This window comes from Seriola dumerili, unplaced genomic scaffold, assembly GCF_002260705.1.
Source record: "Seriola dumerili isolate Sdu_G_001 unplaced genomic scaffold, Sdu_1.0 BDQW01000138.1, whole genome shotgun sequence".
In the NCBI taxonomy this organism is placed as follows: Eukaryota; Metazoa; Chordata; class Actinopteri; order Carangiformes; family Carangidae; genus Seriola; species Seriola dumerili.
The window spans coordinates 16,089,070-16,103,823 of NW_019174393.1; the positions used below are offsets into that span (position 1 = coordinate 16,089,070).

A 14,754-nucleotide genomic window follows, 5' to 3' on the forward strand; every position below is an offset into this window, starting at 1 on the left:
TGCTGAGACTGGGACCAGTCTCAGCATGGTCAGATGAGTACATGAACTGAAAGGTCTACACAAGAACAGAACTATAAACTAGAATGTTTCTACATGTTTGACATTTTTTGTGCTTGTCTGGGAATACAGAAGAGTCAGTGCATACAAGCAAATGTGCACTATAGTGTGTTTTAGTCTGTGCATGTGACGGTGTGCGTGTAGGTGTGTGTGTGTGTGCGTGTGCGTGTAGGTGTGTGTGTTTGTGCGGTGGCAGGTGATGCAGTTAAAGACACTTCGTTATGCCAAGACTGGAGCTGCTCAGCCTGCAGAGAAAGCTGCAGCGGCGATCGCATGATTTCACCTCCACTGGAGCATGAGCTGCCTTTCTATTCTCCTCCGCTCCCTCTGTCCATTTCCTCTCTCTCTCTTCTCTTTTCTCCTCTCTGTCTACATGTCACTCTCTCACTCTCTCGTTTATTTTCTCCAACCTCTGTCTCATCTGTCTCCTTATTTTGCTCACACTGTTTTTCTCTTATTTCTCTTCTCTCTCTCAGTGTCTGTCACTTCTTGTTTCTTCTTTTATTTCTCTCCGCTGTCTCTCTTTCCTTTTCTACCATTTATTCTTATGTCCCTCACCCGCCCCTTCTCAGCCACACAGCCCATATCCTCACGTGTATGCATAAATAGCCTATAGCAGATGACAAAATGCAAGCCTCACGTGTCTAATACACACATAATTCACACACACACACACACACACACACACACACACACACACACACACACACACAGCAGAAATGGACGCACTCAGCCCAAACGACATAAAATCTTCTTAAAGGTTTAGAGAATAAACAACACAGTTGCTTGTTTCAGAACGGCAGCTCTGTGTCTGACAGAGCAGGAGTAAGCACTTTATACTTTAATAACACACACGCACACATACACACACACACACACACACACACACACACACAAACACAGGTGATCAGCTGGCCTGCCACATCGCACCACATGCATGAATGATGCCAAAACCAGAGCTTTTATGTGAGAGAGCTTCCAAAATTCAAAATCCTGGAGGTGTGATTAACATCAGAACTCCCAAAGGCAAACTGTGTGTGTGTGTGTGTGTGTTTGTGTGTGTTTGATCCAATAAAGTGCTTATTCAAGTATTCTAGTGGCATGAACAGATGAAAGCTGCACTTTGTTTACCTTTTTCCCACCATATTTTAAGCCTGTTTGATTCTTTCCTTCAGGTCTGGATTACAGCAGCAGCACTGTGTTTATGTGTGGACATTTTAGTTTCAGCTTTTGAGTATAAAACCAGTCTCAGCTGTCATTTACAAAGACAGAAATAAATAAGAAAGAAATCCAGTTAAATATAGAGGCCTTTTATGCAGAGATTTTGGACAAAGGTGATGATGAAGAAACATTTCCATAAGTGTCTTTCCGGTAAAAGTTTATGTTGTGGATGTAGTTCCCAGCCTTTTTTTTTTTCAGCTGTACCGCCACATCCCTGAAGAAAGTACAGCTTCATCACCACCACCCGCCATGGTCCAAATGTGTTAATCTCAACTGATCTTAATGAACTAAATATAATTTAACACTAAACTATATGTGGAAATTGTTACAAATACAGTTGAACTGTCGGTGTTAGCTTGGTTTGGTTGCATGTGTACTGTTAAGTTAGACATTTATTCATTACCTTTGACTGTTTATCCATTACTTTAAGCTAACTATTTATATTAGCTAACTTTTACAACTCTAGCTATCTCCATTCAACCTTTAGCAGCTGTGTCACCATTAGTTTTAGCTAACTATTTCAACTTCTGTTAACTCTTCTATTATCTCTCTACTATCTCTATCTATTCTGTTTCAGCCTAATGATTCATTATTTTTAGCTATCTCGACCTCCGTTAGTAACTATATCAACTCTTTAGTTTATTTCATCGATGTGAATGAGGCGTCCAGGTGTTTTAGCTGACTCAGTGCTGATACATATATACATTTATAAATCAAATTTCTTGTTATTCTGACTTTCCACATTTACGCTCTTACAGAAGTATCCCCTGATGGGGAATCACTGTCATTTCCATGAGGATGGGTACATGTTAACGTACAATGCAAATAGAGCACTGAATGTTTAAAGACCCCCTCCAATGAAAATCAGGTTTTAACCTTGTTAACATCCATACGGTGTTTTTTAGAAATATATCATGACTGAAATAATCAGTCAACACCATAACTGAGTATTTCCACCTTGAACTGCAGTGACCCAATGTCTCATAAAAACAGATTCAGACAGCCAGGGATTCATACGTCACAAACCAAAGGAACCAATCCTGTCAACTTGTGGGGACAGGGGGCGGGGCTTAATCAACCTGAAACCTGACTCCACAGACACTTGGAGTGCTGGATCAAACCAGGGCTTCCAAACTTAATCAATACGAGCAGCGACTCATTCTGCAGGTCGTGCAGCCGTTCCAGGTAATAAATTGATCAGAGTTCTACTATTGATTAACATTTTTTTTATGTTCTTTTTTTTTTTTTAGGTTTTTTACGTACTGTAGCTTCCTATTCTTTTTCATTCATGTTTTAACAGCTTCTGAATCTTTAGTTTTATTTCCATATGAACTCAGTTTGTTTTTGCTCTTTGCTCCTCTTACAGCCTGATATCATGACCGAGTTTGACCTCAAATCAATTTAGTCCATTTTGTTCTTACAGCATCAACTGGTGCTCATGCAGCATTCGCAACAATATCTAGTATATCCATGACACAGATAAAAGCAGGACATCCAGTCCAGTCTTCATGCAAGTACACACTGAAACTGCACAAACAGCACTCAAGCAGTGTGTGCGTGCGAAATTCACTGTAGTGTCTTTTTGAAAAATCCATCCATAAGAAAGTTTAAAACAAGCGTCTACAGCTCCATGAGGCTGCACTTAGCATGTCAGTGTCATGTCATGTCAGAGTCACATGACATGACACTGCTGTGCCTGACAGTGACAGGGGGCAGGTATAATGTTCATGTTCACTACACCGCTTGTGCAGCTCAAAACTACAAAGTTATTCATCAATGATCATATAGTTTGAAACAAAAAAAGACAAAGACAAGACAAGGAAAACATGATGCAACGAGCCGACAAGTGAATTCTCTTGGGGTTCAAAGCAGTTTAGGAAATGTAGGGAGGTAGAAACTAGGAATGAGGAAGACAAGAGATGCAACAAAGTGACTCCTGCAGCGCTTATTTCAGTCTTATAAAAGCCGTGATCCTCAACATTAACACGGTAACACAACCTATTAACCTCGACAAGAGTGTGTGAGAGTTAATATTAGTGTTAATCCCCAAAGGAGGCCTATATCAATTACTTAGTAGGCAGTCCGCCTCTTAATCTGACCAAGCAGGAGTTTACAGTCAATCCTTTCTGTCTGTGGTATTGGGGTTTTTTTTTTCCTTTTACTAAACATATACCAAAGTTTTCTGAGGGACTTTGTCTGTTTTGTTATATTTCTACCATAAGAAAGAACTGGAGAATAAAGCAAGTACAGTGGTCGGCAACCACAACCAAGTTGTTGTCCTTCCCGACGACTAAATATTCTAAAATAATTTTACTTCTTGAACAGAAACAAACACCAATGTTCAGTTTTAAATACAGCATCTACTTGATGATGACACTAAGCTGCTTATTCTTCACTCCAAGTCTCTTTAGATAAGATCGTCAGCCAAAAGCTTAAAACGTAAATGTGAAGTCCTACAATGCCTGTAATCTGATTAACTGACAGGAAAAGCCAATTACCTTTGTCTATTCCTGGCTATTTCTAGTGCAAGAAATCCTGTTAATGACACGCTAACACACAGGAATACAGATGCACACACACTCACTGGTAGCAGGTACAGTCCAGTGATGTTCTAAGCCAATTACAATGGTTAGGTTTTTTCACAAATGCATTGGAAGCCATGTTAGAAATCTACGTTCACCTATCATTTAACATTAGTAGAGCAGACAGTTTGATACTGTTACTGATACACAACAGAACCAAATAAGTATATTACAGCTTTTACCAATTCAGTTGCTTTCTAAGGTTTCGTTTGGCGAAGAAGCAAAACTGGGCAACATTTCATCAAACAAAGATGACCCCCAAGAAGGATTTCTGCAGGGACACCACATGCCAGGACACACACACACACACACACACACACACACACACGCAGAGCCAGGGGTATTTCTGTCAGCGACACACACTATCGTCACTCCTGAGCCCTGCGGACTTGGCGAGCTTTGGGCAGAGAGTTACTTCTGTCTCCTGCCTGTCAATCCAATATGGCTGCTGGCAGTGACTCAACTTCATTATTACCTTCCCACGGCTTAAAACTAGCACCACTAAGTGAACAAAGACACTGAGGGAGAGTCTGAAATGAGCCTTCCTTCTCTCTGCCCAGAAGATTGAAGCTGGATGGCAACAACTAAAGAGCAGGAGGCATGACAGTAAAGAGGCAGCGAAGACAAACACACATCTAATAAAAGACATATAAACTGATTTTTAGCAAAACCACAAAGTAAGCATTATCAGTTATAGTTAAAGTTCAATAATTTAAGGAATATTCTTTATTCTTTATTTTATCATCCGATATTTTTTTAGATGAGAAGACTGATACTCTCTTGTATAGTAGCTGTAGCTGGATCTAACGGGGGAAACGGCTTGTATGTCTCTACAAAGTACAAAATTCCCCGAATAGCACCTCCCTATACAAAAGGTGGTGGTGGGGGGGTTGTTTGTTTGAGAGGCAATCAACGGAAACTCAGTTTACACTGTGTAGCCTACAACAAAGAAAAAGTGTGTGACTTAGTGACTTTGGCTTTGTTGGACAGAGTCAGGCTAGCCGTTTCCCACCGTTTTCCAGTCTTTATGCTATGCTAAGCTAAGCTAACCAGCTTATAGTTTATAGTTCCAGTGCAACTATGAGAGTGGTATTGATCTCTCAGCCAATAAGCGATTAACCTTATTTCTCAAAATGTTTAACATCAAGAAGAGGTTCTTGACATTGAAACGCAACAAAACAGAAATAAAAAAGCCCCATCAGATGTCATGTCTTTTCTTTTATGTTAACAGTATTGTCATTTATCCATTTCTAACAACCTGCTGTGTGAATTTCTGATTCCATTTCCTACATTTTCAGACTAACAGAAAGAGTTTCAGTTGACTTATTCCAGTTAAAACAAAGTGACAGTCACTGCAGCGGAGCACGCAAGGACAGAAAGTGGAAGTTAAGATGCTTTCTGCTTTGCTTTTATGTTTTCTGTGCCAATAATTACATTTTATTGTTTTTATGGCATCTATTGAGCTCAGCTCCATGTCTAGCTGAAGGTGTCATTCCCTTCTGGCATCATATAACCCTTCAAAAATGTGACTATATAAGTGTGCATGATGACTTAATATCTTTTAATGTTCAGAAAAAAACACAGTAAGAATTTGTGACATTGAGCCAAACATTCATGACTTTATGTGTCTGCACAGGAACATTCAGTGTACAGGCAGAGCGAGAGCCCGGGGGGGGATTAGGTAATCAGTTGTGATACCGTGCATCAGTGAGGTGCCACAGAAATAGATATGCTGATGGAGAGGAGAGAGGCATGTTTGTTTGTTTGAGGTCAGATCACATTAAGAACAGCTGGAGGAAAGGGACCAAGACACAAAGAAGAAGAAGAAGAAGAAGAATCAGACAGTTACACGAGGATAAACGAGATGAAGCAAGTCAGCCGTCAGCCAAGAGTGCCATCTTTCATTAACTTCACCTCAGACTTTTACTGCCTGGTAACATCTGACTCAGATGAAGTGTATTTTTAACCATTGTTTATCCAGGGAAAACTGACCCAGCACAAAGGAGGGAGAAACTTTCCTTCAGTCTTTTTACGTACCATCAGAATGGATGCGAAGACACAGGGAGAAGGATCCAAATGCAGACGCTACCGTAGGACAAGTACAGTTCACTGATTTATTTAACATAGCAAACAAAGGCTTACAAGCAGATGAGGTCTCCAGGGTCTAATGGCAAGCGAGGCAGTCCAAATTAGGCAAATAAATCCAAATCCAAAACTCAGGAAACAGGCAAAAGGACAGGTAACAAGACGAAAACATGTCACTGAACACAACTGAAGAGGTGCAGCACAAGGCTATAAATACACAGGGAACTAATTAACTAATGAGACACAGGTGGAACAGAAAAAATGGTGGGGAAAAAAAACAAACACAAAGACAGGAAGTAAAACCGTAACAAACACATATGGAACGTAATTTCAACATAAAACAGGAAACACAAAAGAGAGTCAAGGCAGAAAGGTTACTTTTTTTGGGCAAAGGAGAAGCAGATGATCCACTTCTAGCTAAGGAAACGATAAAAAGTTCATGTTAACACAGGATGTGTTTCACTCATAAGTAAAATGGGTGCACACAGAAAACACATAAGTTGCTACAATGGGCTTACTCAGCACATTTGATCTGATGATGCTAGCATTAAAGCTGCACTAATCAATATTTTTATATGAATGATTGATCAAATTACTACATGTTCTATGAAAGATGTTGCTCCTAATTACAAATCAACAGAAAATTACCATGTCACTGTGTACTTCCCCTCAACTTTATGGAGCATTTTAACCTCTTTTAGCTCATTGTTTTGGCCCACAGCGTCACTGTTTTGGTTCACTCTCAGGGCTCTCATGACCCCTGTGTCCAGCCACAGCACACAGCAGTTCTTGGCAAAAAGCTATGATAAACCCATGAGCTGTTGCCCCAAGGAGTTCCAAGAATCTCGGTGTCTTGTTCACGAGTGATGGTGAGGTGAGCAGGAGATTGACAGACGGATTGGCAGTGGACGCTGCACCGATCACTGATCCGTTGTACCAGACCGTTGTGGCGAAGAGGCTGAGCCACAGGGCAAAGCTCTCGATTTACCAGTCAGTCTTCATTCCAACCCTCACCCGTGTTCATGAGCTCTGGGTAGTGCCATAAGAGAATGAGATCTTGGATACAAGCGGCTACAACTGGTTTCCTCCGTAGGGTGTCTGGGCTCAGCTTTAGAGATAGGGTGAGGAGCTCGGACATCCAGAGGGATCTTGGAGCAGAGTCGTTGCTCCTTCAAATTGAAAGGAGCCAATTGAGGTGGTTCAGGCATCTGATTAGGATTCCTCCTGGGCACCTCCCTTTGGGGATTCTCTGGGCATGTCCAACTGGGAGGACACCCAGAACTCACTGGAGGAATTACACATCCCATCTGGCATGGGAGCGCCCGGGGATCTCCCAGGAGGAGCTGGAAAATGTTGCTGGAGAGAGGGATGTCTGGAATACCTTGCTTAGTCTTCTGCCACAGCAACCTGACACTGGATAAGTGGAAGAAAATGGATGGATGAATGGATGGAGTGGGCAAGGATTTTGAAAGACAGCAGGGAGAGTAATGAAAAGATGCTACTGAGTTGCATTATGGGAAGTGTTGGATCCAGTGTTTTTGGAGCTTAGTCCATACTGGTAACTAAAGACAGGCTGTCTCTGTTGTACTGATTTCATTCTTTGTCTAATATTTTGAGTCCTCCCAACTTTTTTGAAGCGTAATACTGAATTAAGTAGTTTCCCTGTAACTCACTTGCTGGCACTATTTGGTTAAAGTGGGGGTTTTTTCATAGTGATCAGTTCATAGAGGGAAGATATTAAAATTAGAAGTTGAAAGTGAGTAAGATTCCCTCTAAGTATGCCAATGAAAATGGGTGTGAGGGACTTGTCTGCCTTATATCACACAACAGCTAGCCTACAATATGTGTAACTCCATACATTCTTCATACATGTGTGCAGGGCATGCGCAACACATTGAGTGTTCACTCATTCTGTGCATGTGTGTGTGGTGTGTGTGTGCGTGTGTGTGTGTTTGAATCTTTAATGCAGAGAGCCTAATCTTTATTTAATCACAAACTATTCCAAGTGCTTCCCTGACAGAGATGAGTGGGGAGGGTTTTAGATAATAATGCAGCAGAGGGGATGTTTGGTTGACAGTGTCGGGTTGCCAGGTTGGATTGTCCAGAGGTGTATTAGCACCCTGTTGGCAGCTGAACTCGCTGATTGGCAACCCAGTTTCCACGATGACAGAGAAGCTTTCTGAATGGGTCTGAATCAACAGGACTGAGCAAACAGAGCACAGAGTCAACACACACACAATGAACACACACACAATGAACACACACACAATGAACACACACACACACACACACACACACACACACACACACACACACACACACACACACAAAGCTCTCTCTGATTGAAACACACACTACGTGGACATATTTAAAAATCACAGTCACATATACACGCAAGCTCTCTGCTTAGGAGCCAATGTTAATATCATGCTATTATCATATGAATATACACACATACACCACTTTTCTCCCAGTTAAACTGAACTCAACACACCAAAACTAACACACACTTTTAATCTTTTCAGCATTCATCCTGTTCTTTATTGGTGCTGGGCTCCACTGGGGGTGTTCGCGTTTGTTCGCTCCACACTGGTGTTGTTGTCCTTTTTCTCTGTTTACTACAGCATGTCAACTCGCAGCGAGGTGGATGTTAGTTCAGTGTCTCTTGGGTTTGTAGGAATGGAGACGAGTTGCAAGCCGTGGCGTGGCAACAGCCAGTAAAAAAAAAAAATGCCTTAGCTAGAGTCTTAAAACACACACTGTCACGTAATATGTTCAATATTTTATCTGCTTTTATAGAGGTAAAGGTTTTTTCTTTGGCAGAAGAGGGAGAGAGAGAGAGAGAGAGAGAGTGTGTGTGTGTGTGTGTGTGTGTGTGTGTGTGTGTGTGTGTGTGTGAGGAAGTTTAGGAGGTGCACTCCACTTTTAAGTCCCATGACTTGGTGTAAGTTTCCAGATCCTGCACAGTACATGTGTTAGCTGATGGTGCTAATGGTGTTAACAGTGGTTTGTTAGCAGGCTAACAAACCGACACCCTGTAATATAAATACAAAATCATGTACGATGGTAGTGACATCACCAAGCTCTGTAATTCCCCTCAGCTCCACTGAGCAATTTAACATAGTTTAGCTCCTTCTTTGGTACTACAGCACACAACTTTACTGTTTTAGTTCACTCTTAGTTAGCACCTAGCTGGTCAACACAATGGAGCACTTAGCTGTTAAGAACTAAAATATTATAGTCAGTTGTCAGTTGAGAATACAGCACTGCAGGGATGACGTATTTTTGTTGGCCAACCTGTATGTTAGCATTACGCTGGTCCCCTCAACAAAAAGCCAATGGGACTTTTACATATAGCAGACAATACACTCTGTGTTCATAACACTGACTCATTTTGTTCAGCAGGATAATCCTCACAAATAAACATAAATAAACTAAATACAATCAGCAAAAGTAAAAAGTTAATGTTAGGCTATAAACTAACTACACCACAGTCACATGACTTCAGCGTCACCTCCACTAAACTTCAGATTGTAGAGAGTACTTGTACAGAGTTAGTAATAGTTTGTAAGTATAGTATAGTGTGGGTATAAACACAGCGAGGCTGTAAAGGTGGACTGTTGAGTAGATCAATTTTCATGTTCAACGTGATGACCTTTAACATCCCTGACAACCTCTGCAGTCTCATTTAGACACTTGTTAGCAACCGTCATTTTTTACGACACTTAAAACTTAAAGAAATCAGTACTGGGGCATTAACTGACATATTTTATGTTGTAGAATAAAACATGAAAATGTCCTGAGCTTGTGTTAACCACAGACCTTATTTAAGGTGCTGAAATGAGGTCTGATAAACTCACCAGATGAATCTCAGGTGATAATTAAAACAACCTGATTTAATTGCACAATACTGTATCTCATTCATTCAAATGCAAGTGTGATTCCTGTTGTATTATTTCACTGAGCGATTTGCCTTTCATAAACACAATAATGGGATTAGATTATTCTTCATACAGCGACAGTTTTGTCACAAAGAAGACAAAAAACAGAATCCAGCGTTGTCAAATAAGATAAACTCATACTTCTGTGTGCAACTTCATTGAAACTCAGTTTACTGTCTACCTTTCTCTTGCACAGTCTTTGGGGGAGACATGATGTCTTTTATTAGGTATGTGCCGAATTTGACTGTAGCCAGACTGAAAAGCTAATGAATCATTTAAACAGTTAATGTCAATCCCTGTACCTACTTTATCTACTACTACTTTTACTCTCAACCAGTTTTGTCAAGTAATTGTATCAATCTATCTTTTTTATTTTCCTGATTTCACTCAAATGAATAAAAGACGATTCAGGCCTGTGTTTCCAGTGACTGGTGAACAGTGCTAAGATTAGACGAAAGGAGTGGAGCCTGGGTGGAGTGGAGATTATAACTTGTGGGAAAAAAATACTGATATTGTGTTTTGAGCAAGAGGTTTTCAGTTATCAGCCATCTCCAAATGCTTCAGTATTTTCTTCAGCTTGTGGCTAAGGTGGTGATCACAGAGTGATAGCATCAGTATAAGGTCTCACAGGGGAAACTAAATGGCTTTTAGTTTCCCCTTGGAAAAACAGTCTGCTTGTCCTTGTTTCCCTGCACTGTACCCATCACGCACGTGTCTGCTGTGTGTGCCTGGATGTGTACATGTGTGTGTATGTGTGTGTGTGAGAGAGAGGATGCTGTCATCTTTACACGGGATCACGGGATCCTCTCCCTCTCTGTTTTTACCGCTGCAGAAATCCACCCATCTGTCGCTACTAATCAGCAGAGAGCAGCTTGCATGTTCACAGGGTTTTATACCAGGATGACATGTCTCTCTCTCTCGCTCTTTTGCTCTCTCACTCTCTCTCACACACACACACACACACACACACACACACACACACAAAGATTACACTAATAGTGACACAGCAAAGCAAACCACAGCATCACATGCCCTTCTAGCCAATACTCATTAAAACACCATGCTGTAATTTTGTTTATCTGTGCATCTCTTTTCAAAGCGATTTCAAAGTCATTTTAAAATTTTATAGCAGCTCTTATCATTTTTTCTATATTAAAAATGGAATTAATGACTATGTAAAATGTGAAAGGAGTTTCTCATAGTGTCAAACCCACAAAAAATGATCAGGTCAATTATTATCAGGTCATTGTTTTGATTTTATGGCTCACACCTTCACTGTTTTGTACCCATTGTACAGTATCTGCTCAGCAACAAGTAGCTCACAGACAAACTTAGCAGCCAGCTGGTGAACATAGTGGAGCATTTAGCAGCCAAAGAGGAGGTGGTGGAGACTAAACCAGGGCTCAAAGGAAAGAGAATCACATTGGTTTGGTGACCAGAAACACGACTCAAAATAAATGCTAATTTCGATACCATATGTAATTGCTGGGTGTGTAATAGCTACTGTTTGTTAACTAAGTGGCAACATCCGGGTCTGAAAAATTAGGCCAACAAGTGCCAAAAATTGCAGTTCTTCAAATTGCCACTAAAGTCCGGCTCCAAAAGCAAGTCAATCCCCACAGACTCCCATGTTAAAATGTCCAACTTTACAGCAGAAAAAAACAAATTTACAGCCTGGTACAAAATCAGTTTTGGTCTCTGTAGTTAATTTCCACCTTCATGGCAACTGTACAGGGGTGAATTATTATATAACTCACCTGTTTACATATTATGAAGTCTTACATTTGCATAATTGAGGGCGTGGCCACAGGTGACAGGTGGGTGAGTGTATGGTTGCACCTATCTCAGCTCCACACACGCCCCACCTTCTTGCCCATTTTTGGATTAGCCAGGAGTTAGGGGCAGAGTCAGACACTGCCAAGATGGCGATGGTGGAGCAGCTCACTCTGAGCTTCAAAACCCGTTCTTCAGAAACCTGTGGGTGATGTCACGGAGGCTACGTCCATCTTTATTTACAGTCTATGCTACTCACACATCTGCCACATCAATTTTACAATGTGGAAATGTTGTATTGTTGCCAAACTGTAGCTTAGTGTGCCTGACTGGTCTCATTTGTTTTACCGAATGTTTGCTTCTGTTAGTGATTCAAGTGAAGATGCATCTTACAACATATAGTAACATATAGTACATTGCACTTACTAATAGAGCATGATTCAGTAAAGTGAGTTTTAAAAGCCAGAAATCTCAACAGCTGAGTCATCAGCACTGATCAATGACCCTGTCATACCCCACAGATATGGTAATTTAGTGATAAGGCGCAGAATTAACCCTCACCTATATCCCACTAAAGTTCTCTCAGAAAAATATGGGATGCTTTGCGCACCTAGCGATGCTGTAGGTTTACATGCGATTTCCTGAGAGCCTCAAAAATCCCTGCAGCAGAATCTAACAATAGCTGCTGTATCACGAGACCTCTCGGAGGTATTTGCGTATTGTAGCATGAGGAAGATAAAAATAGTTTCTTTCTGTCCCTTCTCTCTCTCTCTGTCTATCCAGTGTAACTTCTAATCTCAGAACAGAGACTCTGGCCCACGCTGAGTCTGTTTGACAAGAAAGCGGAAGAGAAGAAACAAAAAACAAAGAGAGGAAAGGGTGGGATAGAAAAGAAGAAAGATGCAGATGGAGACAAGGGGGAGGGAGACTAGACACTTTAAATCTTTGACATTGTTAAACAGTTACAGCTGTTGGTAATGATGACAATGAGACCTCACTTCCAGATATTCTGAAGCTGTAAATGTCTCTCAGAATAAAGCAGGGGATTATTTCTGGAGGTGTCACAATCCACCAGTTATTAACAATGATACACAGAGAAATCTTTAGTAGAAAATCCAAAAAGATCAAGGTCTATACCCAGCTGCATGAAACTGACACAACAAAGGAAGAAGGTAGGCAGCTCTGTAACCATGAAAAGTCATGTCTGCTGTTTCTACGGTGATAAACTTGCCTGTAGAGTTACAGATTCACTCAAAAAACCTGCAGCAGATTACAAGACAGCACTCATTTTTTTGTAGTTTCTTAGAAGTTTCCCCTGAAAATGAAAAAACTACACACTAATAAAACTTTTATTCTAAATAGGAACAGGTTGACACATGGTGAAATATGCTTATATACGCTCATGCAGAGAGGTAGACGAGAATATTGACGCCACTTCTCCAAGAAAAGATGGCCACACCCGAGGCTCCAATGATGTTTTTACAAATTAATCAAAACCACAATTTCTCTATTGACCTATGAAGTCACCTGCTGTTTTTGTCTCCTCTCTCCTCAGGTGTGTCCTGTGTCTCTGTCCTCCCACCACGCCGGGGTTCCTTCTACGTTGAAAGTGGCACAGGCGTGTCGGTCGGCAGCGTGCTGACCTTCTGGTGCAGAGAGGGATACCAGCTGGTCGGCAGCGACAAAATCTACTGCACTGTCAGGAATGGCAAACCACAGTGGAGCAACTACCTACCTGTCTGTGAAGGTAAGCAGGTTTACTGGACTTATAACGCAATGCGAATGAGCCATCTTCTTAAAATATGTGAGCCTTTTTTTAAAGAGGACCTGTCATGCTTTGCCGAGTTTTCACTTTCCTAAAGTGTGTAATAGCTTTTTGTGCATGTAAGTGGTCTACAAAGGGAGTACCTCTGTCAGCGCACTTTTCTCATTTGCATGAAATGCCTTGTTGCGGGTCCAGGCCTTACATTCTGGACCTACTGACGTCATTACGTCCCTCAGTGCTGCCCACCTGCAGGCTGGACACTCCCTGCAAGCTTGGCACGTAGCAAAGCACGCGACTACTTAAAAGGAAAGCCAGGATTTTTGTTGTTTGTTGCTGTTTGTTTGTTTGTTTGTTTGTTTTGTAGCCATGCTGAAAAGACACTGTGTTTTCAATTGCCTGGAGAAATCTACTTTGTACCACAAATAGCTCAGTGGCTGAATTAATTTTTACCACAGTTCCCTTCACTTTTGCAAACATTTTAGCAGGAGTGGAAAGAGAGCGGAAAAATCACACTGAAGTACAAGTACATGTACTCAGATACAAGTACAAAGTACGTCAGTTAAAATGTTCTTGAGTAAATGTTACAGCCTTACATTTTTAAAAGGGGGGAAGAGGAAGGGTAAAAAATACGTTGTTAACAATAACATATGATAAAACTATTAAATTAAATAAATCTTCAGGCTACAGGTGCATGTGCATTGGTATTTCACTGCCCCATTCCCAGGTGAGAACAACACCGAAAGCAAGCAATAAATTCCAGTCAGGCTCTTTGCAGCCTGTGCATACAGCTGATGATTACACATATACACTCAGTTGGCAGTTTATTAGGAACGCCTAGCTAAAACTAATACAACAGTCCTGCAGTTTTAATATTAATTATTGTAGCGAGTTGTTGATTCAACTGTATGATCATGTTGGAGGATGTGGTGTATGTTGCTGTGGAGCTGTGTTACATTACAACATAAGCTCTACAGGAGCTGCACCGAACACAGAAAACAAACGATACGTCGCTAGGTAACGCAGTAGTTGTTGAAGCCGTACATTGTTGCACACACCTGTCTGAATCTCCTGCACCTCAAAGTCCTCCACAATCTGCCCTAAATCCAGCCTCTCTGCTAGCACTCGGTGCAACATATAACCGGTCCGCTCAGCCTCTCTGGTCTCACTGCGTGAATGAGCTCTGCAGTCACAACAGGACTCATCAGAAACAGCGGGAAGGTTTTGCATAACCTCACTGACAGTAGAAGTGAAGACAGAAATCACAACTGAAGGATCCACTGTCAGTATTTTAGCATGCACCTGTTGGTCACGCAACATGGCAGGTGTGTTT

The 14,754-nt window shown here is 41.2% G+C and overlaps 1 protein-coding gene across 1 annotated transcript in view; it reads left to right on the forward strand.

Annotated features, from left to right (window-relative positions):
* LOC111224691 (sushi domain-containing protein 3-like) overlaps positions 1-14,754 on the forward strand; it is a 34,376-nt gene that overhangs the window by 2,881 nt on the left and 16,741 nt on the right. The window contains exon 2 of the mRNA XM_022749277.1: positions 13,215-13,406. Within this exon, the coding sequence (XP_022604998.1) occupies positions 13,215-13,406 (192 nt within the window). The remainder of the gene's footprint in view (positions 1-13,214; positions 13,407-14,754) is intronic.